The sequence below is a fragment of the Cetorhinus maximus genome, chromosome 19, assembly GCF_964194155.1.
Source record: "Cetorhinus maximus chromosome 19, sCetMax3.hap1.1, whole genome shotgun sequence".
Lineage (NCBI taxonomy): Eukaryota > Metazoa > Chordata > Chondrichthyes > Lamniformes > Cetorhinidae > Cetorhinus > Cetorhinus maximus.
In genome coordinates this window covers 62841030-62856769 of record NC_135897.1, presented here as the reverse complement: position 1 = coordinate 62856769, position 15740 = coordinate 62841030, and the positions used below count along the sequence as shown (strand labels likewise).

Here is a 15740-nt window from a genome sequence, read left to right as displayed (position 1 = left end):
GTCTACTCTTGATCATCAGTAAAGTGATGGAAGGGGGTCATTAACAGTGCTATCAAGTGGCACTTGCTTCGTAATAACTTACTCACTGACACTCATTTTGGGTTCCACCAGGGCCATTCAGCTCCTGACCTCATTACAGCCTTGGTTCAAACATGGGCAAAAGAGCTGAACTCCAGAGGTGAGACGAGAGTGACTGCCCTTCATATCAAGGAAGCATTTGACTGAGTGTGGCATCAAGGAGTCCTAGCAAAACTGGAGTCAATGGGAATCGGGGGGAAAACTCTCCACTGGTTGGAGTCATACCTGGCACAAAGGAAGCTGGTTCTGGTTGTTGGAGGTCAACCATCTCAGTTCCAGGACATCACTACAGGAGTTCCTCAGGGTAGTATGCCAGGCCCAACCTTCTTCAGTTGCTTCATTAATGACCATCCTTCCATCATAAGGTCTTAAGTGGGGATATTTGCTGATGATTGCACAATTTTCAGCACCATTTGCGACTCCTCAGACACTGAAGCAGTCCATGTCCAAATGCAGCAAGGCCTGGGCAATATCCAGGCTTGGGTTGACAAGTGGCAAGTAACATTCGTGCCACACAAGTGCCAGGCAATGACCATCTCGAATAAGAGAGAATCTATCCATCGTCCCTTGACATTCAATGGCATTACCATCACTGAATCCCCCCACTAACAACATCCTGGGGGTTACCATTGATCAGAAACTGAACTGGACCAGCCATATAAATATTGTGGCTACAAGAACAGTTCAGAGGCTAGGAATCCTGCAGTGAGTAACGCACCTCCTGACTCCCCAAAGCCCGTCCCCCATCTACAAGGCACAATTCAGGAGCGCAATCGAACACTTCTCACTTGCCTGATGAGTGCAGCTCCAACAACACTCAAGAAGCTTGACACCATCCAGGAAAATGCAGTCTGCTTTATTGGCACTCCATCCACAAACATTCGCTCCCTCCACTACCAATGTACAGTAGCAGCAGTGTGCACCATCTACAAGATGCACTACAAGAACTCACCAAGGCTCCTTCGATAGCACCTTCCAAACCCACAACCACTACCATCTAGAAGGATAAGGGCAGCAGATACATGGGAACACCACCACCTGGAAGTTCCCCTCCAAGTCACTGACCATCCTGACTTGGAAACATATCGCCATTCCTTCACTGTCGCTGGGTCAAAATCCTGGAACTTCCTCCCCAATAGCACTGTAGGTGTACCTACACCACATGGACTGCAGCAGTTCAAGAAGGCATCTCACTCCCACTTTCTCACGACCAATAAGGGATGGGCAATAAATGCTGGCCTAGCCAGCAATGCCCACATCCCATGAATAAATAAAAGAAAATTGTGCACAAACCTTTCTGATAAATCGCAACATCATAATCACACTTGAAAGTAGTATAAAAATGAAAAAGGGAAAATAGAATTCTAAAGCACTAGGAGGTGATTTTCTAAGGTTGGGGTGAAGATTTGGTCATGGCAAATGGCAAGACTAACTTTACTTTAAGATAGCTGTGCCAATCCTAACATGGGTATCACTGAAAATAGAAATATAGCTCACATTCCACACAATCGGCACAATTTTAGTCAAACAAAATTAGCAGAAAGTAAAAGGAATTGTAAAAAATAATTAGAAGCAGAGTTCAAATAGCTGGCCAAATATAAAGGGCTAGTTTTCTTGCACTCTGCCAGACCTGTTGGGCACTCAGTGTGTTCTACCTGAAGTCATCTGCATTCCAAGGTTCAAGACCACTTCATACACTCAAGGCACCTGGCACAGGACCATCCTTTAAATGGGAGATACATAATAAAGAAAACACCTTAAGAACAAGTGGTATCAGCAAAATTCCATGGTAGCTTTCAACCTCACCAGGATTCCATTTTAGTAAACTGCTGAGACATTCTGCATATCAAATCCTGGTTCCTAACCTCAGAAAGACAACTTCCACTCAACTCGAGGATCATTACTCTCTCTGCCTTTACCTACAGCAGCTTTTAAGATTTCATCACAAATATCATCCAAACCTGCCACTCTACCATTATAGGGTCTTGATTCTGAATTTTTAGGGAGGGAGGGAGGCAGGCGAGGTATTTCGCACAAGCAACAGGGAGGCAATTCATCTGATTAATGGCCTATTAAGGCCTATTGTTGGAGACCAACTATAATCTTCCGATTGGCCTCCAAGCCCCAAAGGTGCCAGGGAAAATTGCCTGAAGGTGGCCTCTTGGTGGCAGAGCGGGGTTGGGGCCAGCACACCTGGCAGGCTTAGAGGCCCTCCCGGCCTACCTGGCTTCAGCTACAGCCACAGGCTGTCCTATGGAGGGACTGCCCCTTCACAAAGGTGGCCAGGCTGCTGAAGGCTGTTTTAACTTGGAGAAAAGGCACCTCCATCTTGGGGTGGAAATTAATGTTTCAGGTGGTGGATGGGATACTGATCAGCAAGCTGGTTTGTCCTGGATGATGTTGAATTTCTTGAGTGTTGCTGGAGCAGCACTCATCCAGACAAGTGACTTGCGCCTAGAGAGTGGACAGACTTTGAGGAGTCAGAAGGTAAATTACATGCCGCAGAATGCTGCTGTAACTACTGGAGCTGCTCTTGTAGTTACAGTCTTTATATGGCTGGTCAAGAGCAGGTCAAAGGCTGGGAATTCTGCGGTGAGTAACTCACCTCCTAACTCCCCAAAGTTTGTCCACCATCTGCAAGGTACAATTCAGGAGTGTGATGGAATACTCTCCACTTGCCTGGATGAGTGCAGCTCCAACAACACTCAAGAATCTCAACACCACCCAGGACAAGCAACCCACCTGACTGGCACCCCATCCACCACCTTAAACATTCACTCCCTCCACCACTGATGCACAGTGGCAGCAATATGTACCATCTACAAGATGCACTGCAACAATTCATCAAGGCTTTGCAACAGTCTCTTCCAAACCCGCAACCTCTACCGTCTAGATGGATAAGGGCAGCAGATGCATGGGAACATCACCACCTGGAAGTTCCCCTCCATGTCACACACCATCCTGACTTCGAACTATATTGCCATTCCTTCACTGTTGCTGGGTCAAATTCCTGGAACTCCCTAACAGCACACCACCACCTTCTCAAAGGCAATTAGGGGTGGCCAATAAATTCTGGCCTAGCCAGCAACACCCACATCCCATGAACAGTTAGAAAAAAGGTGAACCCACAGGATGTTGATCATGGGGATTCAGCAATGGTGATGCAGTTGAATGTCAAAGGCAGATGGTTAGACTCACTTGTTAGAGATGGTCAATACATGGCACTTTTGTGAAATGAATATTGCTTGCCACTTATCAGCCCAAGCCTGGATGCTGTCCATGTCTTGCTGCATACAGATAGGGACTGCTTCAGTATTTGAAGAGTGTGAATGGTACTGAACACTGTGCAATCATGAGCTACAACCCCACTTCTGACTTTTAAGTTAGAGGGAAGGTCATTGATGAAGGAGCTAAAGATGGTTGGGCCTAGGACACTAACTTGAAGATAATGCTTTCTAACTGTACACGCCACCCACCTCCTGGTCCCTAACTCAGAAAGACGTCTTTTAAGTGAACTGGCAATTTCCTGCATGGAACTAGAGGATCATTGCTCTCTCTGCCCTCTTTACTGACAGCAGCTTTTAAGATTTCATCACAAATACCATCCAAGCCAGCCACTTTATCATTAGCTATATAATACAACATATCAAGTCAAAAGCCATTCAACCACTTGCATCCGGCTACAAAAACTGTCCAATTATGAATGACTAAAAATTTTAACCATTGGAACAATGATTTAGGATAATTTGTGTGGAACAACACACAACCTTGTAGATGAACACAAACCCACTGATCCCATTTCATCTCTTTAATGACTTTGTTGGCTTCAAGGCTTCCTGCATCAGATTTTACTTCCTTTGTTCTGGAGTGGCTTCAAGTACTATTTCAAACGCAAGTCTCCTTTCTTCACCTCCCTACCCCCACCCTCTCTGCTAAAACTCTCCTCTCTTCAGATACTACAACAAGACCTTGCTAAACGAATGAACTGCAAACAGGATCTAGCTTCAGGTTGTTTATGAGTTCAGCTGCAGAGGCATGAAAATTACTGGCAACATCATCTGCCAATGAATCTGTCCTAATATCAGTCATACAGACCAGGCTGTATGTTTAAAATATCATTTTTGTGCCCAAGTCCCTTGGGATGATTTCACTAAGTGGAACCTCATCAGCCTCAACTTGGCAGGCATGCTTGTCACAAGGCCAGAATCTTTTGCAATACGGTTAGTCCATTGCAACTTGAAACGTTGATGAGTTAGTTACTGCTCTGCTTATTCAGATCAACACTAAATGAAGCAGTTTAATAATGCCCGTGTCGTAAGAGGCCTTAAGAACGTCTTTTTATATTTCTGATTGATATAATTGCGCCAATCACATGGGGTGGGATTTTCACTTACAGGACTAAATCCCGTGGCAAGGATGGGGAGGGATTCCCCCCCTCCCCCAGAGGTCAATGGGAATTTACGTGACCCCGGTCTCATTAATTATATAGTCAGGGGTTTTCTAATGTATCACGCAGTGGAGCAAGCTGGATAGCGCACACCCCACCATCATATCCATGCACCATATTTAAAAGGTGCCCGGGCAGCAACTTACTAACAAGGCCAATGCAGATGGCAAGAAGAGGAGAGGGACCTCCAGCGCCAAAGTTTAGTGACTCATCCATGGGCATCATCCTCGATCAGGTGGAGGCCAGGAGGGACGTCCTGTACCCAGCTGATCGGAGGAGGAGGCCAAGCAGAGAAACCAACCCTGCCTGGGGCCTCCAGCGCTGGTCAGCCCTCCAATGCCAAGACAGAATGAACGACCTCATCCACAACACCAGGCTAAGTGAACCCTCAGCTGCTCACATGAACCACAATGAATGGTACAGGGGAAATGGGCCTCAGTGGCAACGCCATAAGGTCATGCCTCATAGCCCCACTGCAGTCCATTTACTCTGCAGGTGGAGAGGCTACTGTGCCTCCCCCACCTTTCCACACAGAGGAAGCTCACATGCTATCTGGAAGGATGGGTGGTGGGAATATGGGTGGGGGGAAAGGGGCTCAGACATTGAACGCACCAGCAATCTCCCCAAATGACATGCCTCTCTGAGCCTTATTCCTATATCTGGATGGTCTCACCACTCTGGAGGGTGGTGGCCTTGAACTTTTCTGAACAACCTGCAGTGCATCCATGACATGCCACACAATCCTTTGGTTTATCTCGAAAACTGGAAGCACGAGAGAAACATGAAATTGCTATGTAAAACTGGGCCCTAAATACAATTTCTGTCAACTCCATCTTCTCTGTTCTCTTTGAGCAGAAGTTAAGCCATAACCAGTGAGAAAGGGAGAAGACAGGAGGGAACAACCGAAGGAAATGGCAAAGCTCGAGAAGCAGGCAGCTCAGCTGCAGTGTGGAATGAGACTAGGCCATTGCAGATGGAGAGATTGGCATCCGGCCTCCAACCAGTAAGGATCCATGCATGACATAAAAACCTCAGGGCCAAGGGTGCCTCTATGAAAGCAGCTCATACTGTCACTCATTCTCTCCTCTCTCCCTTACAAGTGCCACCAGGAAGAGGGCAACATAAAGCCTTGTCCAGCTGCAACGCAAGCCCAAGCCTGGAGTAACTCATGACCTCCCCACCTTCAACCCTTCAACCCTCCCCCATCACCTTCAGAAATGTGCAGATTAATGTCGAGGTGCCCTTCCTCCCCAAGAATCCCATCCCGTTACCATTGACTTGCCCGCCCTCGTCCTGCCCAGCCCCGGAATCCAAGTCCATCTTCGCGTCCCCATCCTTGGTGCCCCTTCACGTGACATTGTCACACCCTTACCCTCCCATCCTTCTGGCTCCCTCAGCCCCCTGTAACCCTCACCATGCCCTTCTACCACAGTTACCTTCAGTTTGTGCCCCGGGAGTTCACCATTGACTCCGCCCAGCCCTCCCTTTGACCCCATTCACACCTCAGCAGCCCCCTATACCCCTTCACATCTCTGCAGCAACCTCCATACCCCTTCTGACTTGCACACGCAATCCCCAAGCATCCCACACCTCCAACAGACCCTCGCCGCCCAATGGTACCTCCTGCAGCCTTCCACCTGCAGCTGGAAGCTCCAATCCCTGGACAAAGTCTCTAGGTGATGGTCCGATCCCTGGGCGAAGTCTCTGGATGATGTTCCGATCCCTGGGCAAAGTCTCTAGATGGCGGTCCGATTCCTGGGCGAAGTCTCTAGATGATGGTCCGATCCCTGGGCAAAGTCTCTAGATGGCGGTCCGATTCCTGGGCGAAGTCTCTAGATGGCGGTCCGATCCCTGGGCGAAGTCTCTAGATGGCGGTCTGATCCCTGGGCAAAGTCTCTAGACGGCGGTCCGATCCCTGGGCGAAGGCTCTAGATGATGGTCCGATCCCTGGGCAAAGTCTCTAGATGATGGTCCGATCCCTGGGCAAAGTCTCTAGATGGCGGTCCGATCCCTGGGCGAAGTCTCTAGATGGCGGTCTGATCCCTGGGCGAAGTCTCTAGATGGCGGTCCGATCCCTGGGCGAAGTTGCCGTGCCAAGAACAACTGCCTCCTTGATGCTGCTGCACAGAGAAAATCCACGAGGTTGATGCTCCATCTACCCAGTGCTGCACGTGTTGTTCCAGGGTCCAGGTTCCAGGGTCCAGTCACTGGAAGCCTACATCTTCTCTTCCTCTACACAAGCTGCCCAAGGCTGTCTTAAGCTAAGTGCTGACTTTTACATGCCACGTTGGTCCAGACAAGTTCTGGACCAGAATGATTTCCCACTGGTGTCATGGACGATCAAGGGGTGCAATTCCAATTGGGTCTTCGTCTGCTTCGCATTAGCGGGATGCATTTCAGTTTCCCACTGGCCTCTGGCAGGAATGGCAACCTGCCATGGTGGGTGGGAGTGGAAGGTCCTGCTGTCATTTTACGCTGGCGAGAAACCGATTTTTCAGCTCCCGTCGCATTGCTACACCCGCCCCCCACCCATCCACCATTAAACCGTCGTGGGGTACTGGAAAATCCTGCCCATGGCCAAATTCAAGACTTCACAAACAACAAAAAATTTAACTAAAAGCAGTCAGCGAAGTTAACAGTGTTAAAATTAGTACAATATTGTGATGATAGCTATGAATACCTTTACATATTCTTTCTGTACTCTCAAATTTCAAATTATTAACTTAGAATTTCTGCTTTGCAGGAAGGTTTTTAACAAAGACTTGCTGTTTAATCATGCATTAATATAGAATCTAGTGCTGAAAGCTGTACTGAAAACCGCGATAGAAAATAGGCCTTTATTTATTATGTGCACTCTAGGCATCTTTTACTGGTTACAAATGTCACAATGATTTATAACCGAAATTGTTTTACATTTAGCAATGCAGAAAAGACTATAATAGCAGATTTTGCTACCATCATAAATAAAGCACAAAGTAATGCTTTAATTGTAAAAATTACTTGCTGTAGAGATGAGCATAAAGAGTAATGGATGCCAAAAACTATCTGCTAATTAAATTAATCTGTAATAAACATACATGCTAACAAGACAAAATTGCATATGGCCACATGTTGCCTTTTCAAAACCACATTCAGTAATTATTGTACCTTTTCTCTTTTACTTACCCAAAAGATGCTTCATGACCGCCTGGTTCTGGTCCCATAAACTATTAAAAGTATTCCAACGTGACCTTCCATCTGGCAATGGATTTTTCTTTATCCATCCACCACAGGCATATTGATAAAAGTCATTACAAGGGTCCACTGTACGGTCTAGGGATTCTGTTATCTTAGCAGCCACCATGATACAAGTTTCTGTCAGACAAATTTTACGTGAAGGATCTGCAAAAAGAAAAATACACATAGGCTACCCTTTCACAATACAAATTTCTAAATGTAAAATAATAAATTAATCTTGAGGTCTGGGTTTTTTTTCTGAGGTGGCATAATTAGATAAAATAAGAAAACTCTCGACATGACTCTCTTGTGATGCATCATTCAACTTAGCTAAGTTGGTTAGGATAGATAGATAGATCTGGGAAAGAGGAAAGCCGAGGAGCAAAAATGATATTTGGAAGATATATTAAGTAGTATTGCATTTTATAAAAAATATTTTGGGGTAATTTTTATAGTAATGTTCATGTTACAATATATATCCAGGCTTAGATTACTGTAATATTAATGTTAGTTTCAGCATCACTTCCGAGCTGCAGAACAACAAAGATTTAAATTTAATTAAAATGCTGAAAGCCAAGGATAAAAGCAAGAAACAAACGAACTTCCATTATATGTAGCATCTTTTATGATCTCAGGACCTTGCAAAGGGGTTCATAGCCAATGAAATGAAGTATAGTCACTGTTGTAAATAAGGAAACACAGTGATCAGTTTTCACACAAGAACCAAAAAACAGCAATACGATAAATGACCAAATAATTTATTTTTAGTAGAGTTGATTAAGGAATAAATGTTTGCTGGGGCCCAGGGCAAACTCCCTTACTCTTCTTCAAATACGGGATGTGGCATCTTATAAATCAAGGACATACTGAGCCTCAGTATAAGCAACCTTTGTCTGCCAGAAATACCAAGCAGATGCCAGTCTTCAGCTAATTAGGTTAATTCTACATGACATACAAAAACAGTTGAATGTAATGGACGTAGCTTAAGTTAAAGCCCCCAACAACATTGCAGCTGTAGTGCTCAAGAACTAGTTACGCTCTCAGTTAAGCAGTGCCAGAGGTAACTACACAATAATGCACAAAAATATCATGTCGATGAAGAGGAGGAAAAATCCAATCCAGCCAATTGCCAGCTCCCAGTCACCAACATGACAGAAGGATTCATCAACAGTGCTATGAAGTGGCACTTGCTCACAAATAACTTCTTCATTGGTGCTCAGTTTGGATTCAGCCAGGTCTTCAACAATCCTCAAGAAGCTTGATGAGCAATCTGTTTGATCACCAACTCATCCACTAGCCTAAAAGTGAAGCTCATTTTTTTTCAAATAAGTCCTCTCTAAAGCATCTAGATCCTTCTTCACCAATCTTACCACTCCTTCCCCTCAAAATTCCCAAGTTGCATTCCTAAAAATGATAACCTAATATGTTTATTTTCCACTCCTGCCTAGTTTGCAGCCAAGTTTCTGTTAGTAGTATTTACCATCCTGCAACATAATAGCTTCTAATTCCCCTAGTTTATTTCCCAACTTTGTACAATGTATCATTTTTAGTTATTTTTAAAACTGCTAGTTTTCTTCTGTATTTTTGTCCAAAATAACATCTGTTCTTATTTCAATCATGCCTCTGTTTATAATTGTTCAATTTTATTTTTCTTTTCAACTTCTTTTATTCTAGCTGCATGCTATCCTTTTTGCTAAATTACTTTTATTTGTATATTTACCTCACCTATTTCAATATTTTCTACTTATTCTGAATGTGTTTATGTTCCCTTGTACCTGAATTTAAATAACCCTTCACCTCCCCATTTATCCCTTTTACAAGTTGATTAACTCCCTGCTTATTCAGATGTACTCCCTACTATAGTACTATATACTACTTCCATCTTTCCTAGAGCTACCAACACCCCATAAAATGGAAATCGTCTTTTTGATACCACTCTTTTAGCCACATGTTGCGTTCTCTAATCCTGCCACAATTTCCTATTGTAGCACATAGCTGATATAGTAATCCTTGTAGTCCTGTTCCTAATCTCTTGAATTTCTTTCGCGGGACTTCAAGCTTTCCCTTCTCTATATCGCTGGTTCTCACATGATGGCCATGATGACCAGCTGCTCTCCTTCTTCCAGAACCTTTTTCAGTCTTGCAGATGTGTTTATCGAGTTATCATGTGCTACATAAAGCTCCCATACCCTCCAGGAATTTGTTGCCATTCTTTATCAATTAAATTCCAATTGAACTACTCTGTCTTTTCTACTCTGAATTTCCACTCTGATCAAATTCCTGTTTTGGAAGTACTGTTTCACCCTGTTCCTGTCTTAATCCATTATCAGTTAATTTTGTGCTGTGCTCTCTACCCAACATCAAAGCAGAAGCTTTTGTCCCAATAATATGCAAATTTAACAAGTGCATCCTTAGTTGTCAATTGCTATTTCTTATTCTAGCCATTCTGGAAGTTTAATTTCCTATAGTAGTGCGATGATTAACACATTTTTAAAAATTCAATGCCTGTTGTTTTATGTAATTATTACCCTGATTAAAATACATGGGCTAATGAATCATAAAAATTACAGCACAGGAAGCAGCCTTTGGCCTATCTTAGCAGTGTCAATACTAACACAAATTTTCATCATAAATTATAGCCTATTAAGCACTGAGTTGGGACAGTTCAACCCATTTCACTTAGGATCTTCAGGCTGTATTATAAAGTATACACAGTAAAAGTCAGTTTTACAGAAATGTTCATATACATCAATGATAATTGACAGAAACCTACACCTACCCTCCCATATGGATGTAGAAAATCTCATGGCACATTTTGAAGAGGAATAGGGGAGTTGCCCTGGTGTGCTGGTCAATATTAGTCCCTCACCCAACAGTGCTAAAACTGATCATCTAGTCATATCTCTCATTGCTATTTGTGGGACAGTGCTGTGCTCAAATTGGTTGCATATTTCCAACTTTACAACAATGACTACACTACAAAGCTACTTCATTTACATTTTAGGATGCCCCAAAGTTGTGAAAGACACTATATAAATGCAAGCTTAGGATTTGTTTTGCTTTTTAAAAAAGCATCCAGGATTTTTTTTAAAAGATGAATTTTAAGAGTAGAATGAAAGAGGAACAAAACTAACGCTCCCAATATGCAGTAACAAATAGATTGTCACTCAGATCGATAATCAAATAAAACTGAACTTAGACTAATGGTTTACTGAGTATTAGCTTACCTTGGGCATTTTTTATTACCAGAGTAATAATGCAACCAATGAGTGCCATGACCACAACCAAGAGGACTGCTAACAAGGTCAGTTCCAACTGTGTTCTTGTCCCAATTGATCCCAGAGAAAGCGATTTACCTTTTCTGAAACCAACCTATTGGAAATACAGTTAAAAAATTAAAGACAAGTGGTGCTTTTCTTTTCTATATAAATTGAGTGAATGCCGTAGGACAACGAGCCTTGAACAAAAGAAGCACTAAGAATAAACATTATTATAATTTAAACTAAAATTTACTTGTGAAAAAAGAATCAACGTGTGTATTTACTTCACCACAAAGCCCACCAGAGAGAAAAAAAAACTTTACTGAAATTCCTTAATCTTAACCTGTCCACCAGGGAAACTCCCAAGTAGATAAGTAGATTTGAGGGAACAAAGAAAATTAAAAACTACAATATGAAAAATATTTCATTGATCATAAATTTAAAATTTCTGTTATAGTTCATTTTAAGCCTATACTAAAAATAATTATTAAACGATGTTAGTACTTAACAGTCTATCATATTACAGGCTATTGAGCTTAAACCACTCCTCCCTTCAGCTTGTGTATTCAACTCAGAAAATATATTGTCAAAATGAGCAAGTGGAAATTACATTTATTATTAGTAAAATTATTTCAAAATTGGAAAAAAACACATCACTGAGCACCAAATATCTTGAAATTTCAAGGGAATTTCTGAATTGGGATGAGATTAAAATGGCCGACATGCCACATTTTACCATCCGTTAACTTAATGTCATCCAAAATTCTACTGTCAGTGTCCTAACTTGCACCAAGTCCCATTCACCCATCATTCCTTTACTCACTGACCTACAGTGGCTCCGGATTAAGCAAAGCCTCAATTTTAAAGTTCTCATGCTTGTTTTCAAATCCCTCATGGCCTCCCTAGCTCTGTAATCTCCTCCAGCCCCTCCAAGATGTCTGTATTCCTCTAGTTCTGGCCTCTTGAGCATTCCCAATCTTAATTGCTGCGGCACTGGTAGTCTGCAGCTGCCTCGGCCCTAAGCTCTGGAATTTCCTCCTTAAACCTCTCCATCTCTCTTTCTTCCTTTGAGACACTCCTTAAAGCCTACCACTTCAATCTAACCATCAACCACCTGCCCTATTATTGCCTTATGTGGCTTGGTGTCAGTTTTTTCTTTGTATGAGGCACCTTGGCATGTTTTATTATGTTAAATGAGCGATATAAATACAAGTTGTATGTTTTACATTAAATCTGAATTCTGTTTCTAGTGGATAAGCCCCTAGTACCAAAATGCCCATTAATCAGCACTAATTTGACCGGCTCAAGCAAATGTGTCAAGAATGCCTGGCATGCAGAATGGAGGTGCCACTGGCACACCTGGTGTTCTTCTGAGGTTGGGGTACTATAGATCAAGCTTAAGCAAGCTTCTAATTTATGCCTGACCTGCACGTGATTGTGCTGTTACTTGGTGCATAAGACAATTTCAACATAAGAACATCAGGTATAGGAGAAGTAGGCCATTTAGCCCTCGAGCCTGTCCGCCATTCAGTAAGACCATGGCTGATCTCATTGTGGCCTTAAGTCCACTTTCCTGCCTGAACCCCAGCTCCCCCGAAAACCTCAACTCCCTTGTAGATCAAAAACCTGTCTAACTCAGCCTAGTCTTTATTTAATGACCAAGCCTCCACTCTCTGAGGTAGAGAATTCCAAAGGTTAATGACCTTCAGAGAAGAAATTCCTCATCTCCATCTTAAATGGGAGATGCCTTTTGTGTCCCCTATTTCTAGATTCCCCCACGAGGAGAAACATCCTCTCAGCCTCTACCCTGTTAAGCCTCCTCAGAATCTTATATGTTTCAATAAGATCACCTCTCATTTTCCTAAACTCCAATGAGTATAAACCCAACTTGCTCAACCTTTCCTCATAAGACAACCTCTTCATCCCAGAAAGTTCAATTCACTAGCAATGAGATTTTCATGTTAATATAAATCCCACCTGTGGAACTCCAAAGTAGTAAAACTGAGAGCGCTTTATAGTAAAATGACGCGCGGTGACATCAGGTGAGTGTCCCGACGTCACTGCGCGCCATCATGATATTTCATTGGGCGGGTGAGCAATGATCTCCGATGCGTGCCCGCCATTAATTAACCAGCCACTTAAGGCCTTTGAGGCGCCAATCGACCGCGATTTTTCGGCGCCTGCGCAATCTTCGGGTCGGCACATGGGCACAACGAGCAGGCGGGTAGGACACATTTATATAAACCTCATCCATGGGCTGGATAAGAGGGCTCAGTGGGGTCACGAGTGTACACTGTCAAATATTGATTTTTCAAAGTCACTGATACTTGCCTGTGTGATCTGCAATACTTCAAAACGCATAGCAGCTGCTTGGTCTGGACTCACAACCTTTGGGTCAGCACTCTGCAGTGAGGATTCTTTTTTGGGCCTGCATGTTTCAGGAAGCCTTCCCTCAGCCTGGGAATGGGAGCTGAACTGTCAACTGGGGGCATCTCCTATGAGGAGGAAGGGAGGGCTAGAAGGGGGAGGAGGCCAGGAGTGCACATTCAGTCTCCAGGGAAGCCACCTTTGGGAGTTCAGGCACAGGCACAAGGGGTAAATGGCCAAGAGGCAGTCCAAGGTGGAAGAGGCCGCAGAAGACGCCACTATCCTGCTGCCAGGGTTTACAGGCGGTGATCAGCTACCTCAATATGTCTGAGGTGCAGTGCCAAAGGAGGCTCCGTCTCTCAAGGGAGACAGTCAATTATATCTGTCAGATGATTGGGCCTGAGATCTCCGCGACTGTGTGGGTGGACACCCCATGCCAGTGGCTCTAAAGGTCACAGCTGCCCTCAACTTCTATGCCTCTGGCTCCTTCCAGGGGTCGGTGGGTGACCTTTGCAGTGTCTCCCAATCAGCTGTCCACACTCGTGTCCAGAAGGTTACAGACACTCTGTTCAGGCGTGCATTGACCTTCATCCTTTACAGTTGGGACCAGGCAAGCCAGGCACAGCGAGCCAGAGGCTTCGCAGCCATTGCTGGCTTCCCCTGTGTCCAGAGTGCAATAGACTGCACACATGTGGCCATCAAGGCACCAGCAGGTGAGCCTGGTCCCTTCGTCAACAGGAAGGGCTTCCACTCCATGAACGTGCAGATAGTGTGTGATCACAAGATGCTGATTCTACAAGTCTGTGCAAGGTACCCAGGCAGCTCCCATTTCACCCACATCCTCAGACACTCCCAGGTGCCGGGGCTCTTCAGGGCTCCAGCCCGGCTTGATGGATGGCTGCTGGGTGACAAGGGCTATCCCCTCAGAAGGTGGCTCATGATGCCTCTCCGCCATCCAAGAACAGAAGGTGGCAGCGGTACAATTGGAGCCAGGGCACCACAAGGCTGGTGGTGGAGAGAACCAACGGTCTTCTCAAAATGCGCTTCCGATGCCTGGACCGCTCAGGGGGCGCACTCCAGTACCCCCCAGATCGTGTGTCACTGATAGTGATTGCATGCTGTGTTCTCCACAATCTTGCATGGGAAAGGCGGGACGCTGTGGACAATGAAGACATAAACACATTGGCTGCGGCTGCGTACGATGAGTCCAGCAGTGAGTCCGAGGATGAGCACACACAGGGAAATGCTGAGGGGGTAGACGCTGACCCGGGCATACACCAGGGAGGTAGGGACACCCAGGAGGCTTTAATCCAATGAACCTTCAGCTAGCACACCACATATGGACCTCCAGGACAAGCCTGGGCTGTATGCTCCATATTCAAGACCTAAGTGCAAAATCTACCTGGTTAGGAACATTAACTAAGGTCCTTGTTCATAAAGCTGAATGTCCCACAAAGCACACATTACATTATTGGAAACCATCCACTTGCAGAACAAAAGAGGCAACCTCAGCCATGGTGACATGACTGAATTTATTTTTGCAACCAAAGAAACTTAATGGAACAAAATGAAAATGGTGTTAAAAATCACACTAACTCATAAAAACCTCATTGCGGGCCACCACAAAAGCACCAGTGATAAACCCATGGTGTGCCTAAGGTGCCTTATGTTTACGTTTTCGGGTGCTACGTCTTGATGCTGACCCCTCGCTGGGAGTGGCATCTGAGACAGCCTGCTGACTCTGCTGTCCTGTTGGCCTCGATGACCTTGGCAGTCATCCTCTGGCCCGTGGAGCCTGCGCTGGCCCCGCCTGGGAGGGAGCTGCCAGTTCCACAGCTGCCATCTCCCTAGTTGTTGCAGCCTCACCGGATGCAACAGTCAGTGGCAGAGGGGCGGAGGAGCTGCTGCCCTCATCCGGAGCGCCCTGAGAGGAGCCCATAGAGACGCCAGGCACCTGCTGCGCCAACGTGAGGTCGCCTCGGACCTCCCTGCTCGCCATGGATGGGCACCGAGCTGGGAAACTTGGTGCCCAGACCATCTCCCACACTGACACTGACCAGCTGAGGTCAATGCCAATGTGAGGGCTTGCTGGTCAGAGCGCATCCCCAGGAAGACCTGATGGGCCTCCTGGAGGAGCCTCTCCACAAAGGTCTCCACTCTCTTCATGGAGGACGCATGGTGTTCGGAAAGGAGGCTCATTGCTTCAGCGATAGTCCGGGTAGACTCCTCCACCATGGACACCAAGCCAATCATAGCCTCGTGTATCTCCCCCAGATGCTCCCGCACACCCAATTTCCTGCGCTTGCTGTGTCACAGATGACTCCAGAGGCACATCATCAGGCACCGACTGAGCATACGCCTGGTCTCCTGCA

General features: G+C 45.1%; 1 protein-coding gene across 4 annotated transcripts in view; it reads right to left on the bottom strand.

Annotated features, from left to right (window-relative positions):
• ece2b (endothelin converting enzyme 2b) overlaps positions 1-15740 on the bottom strand; it is a 281119-nt gene that overhangs the window by 99965 nt on the left and 165414 nt on the right. For all 4 annotated transcript variants that reach the window (XM_078563943.1, XM_078563944.1, XM_078563946.1 and 1 more), the window contains exons 3-4: positions 10969-11113; positions 7691-7906 (exon numbers count right to left, since the gene is read on the bottom strand). In XM_078563943.1, the coding sequence (XP_078420069.1) occupies positions 7691-7906; positions 10969-11113 (361 nt within the window). The remainder of the gene's footprint in view (positions 1-7690; positions 7907-10968; positions 11114-15740) is intronic.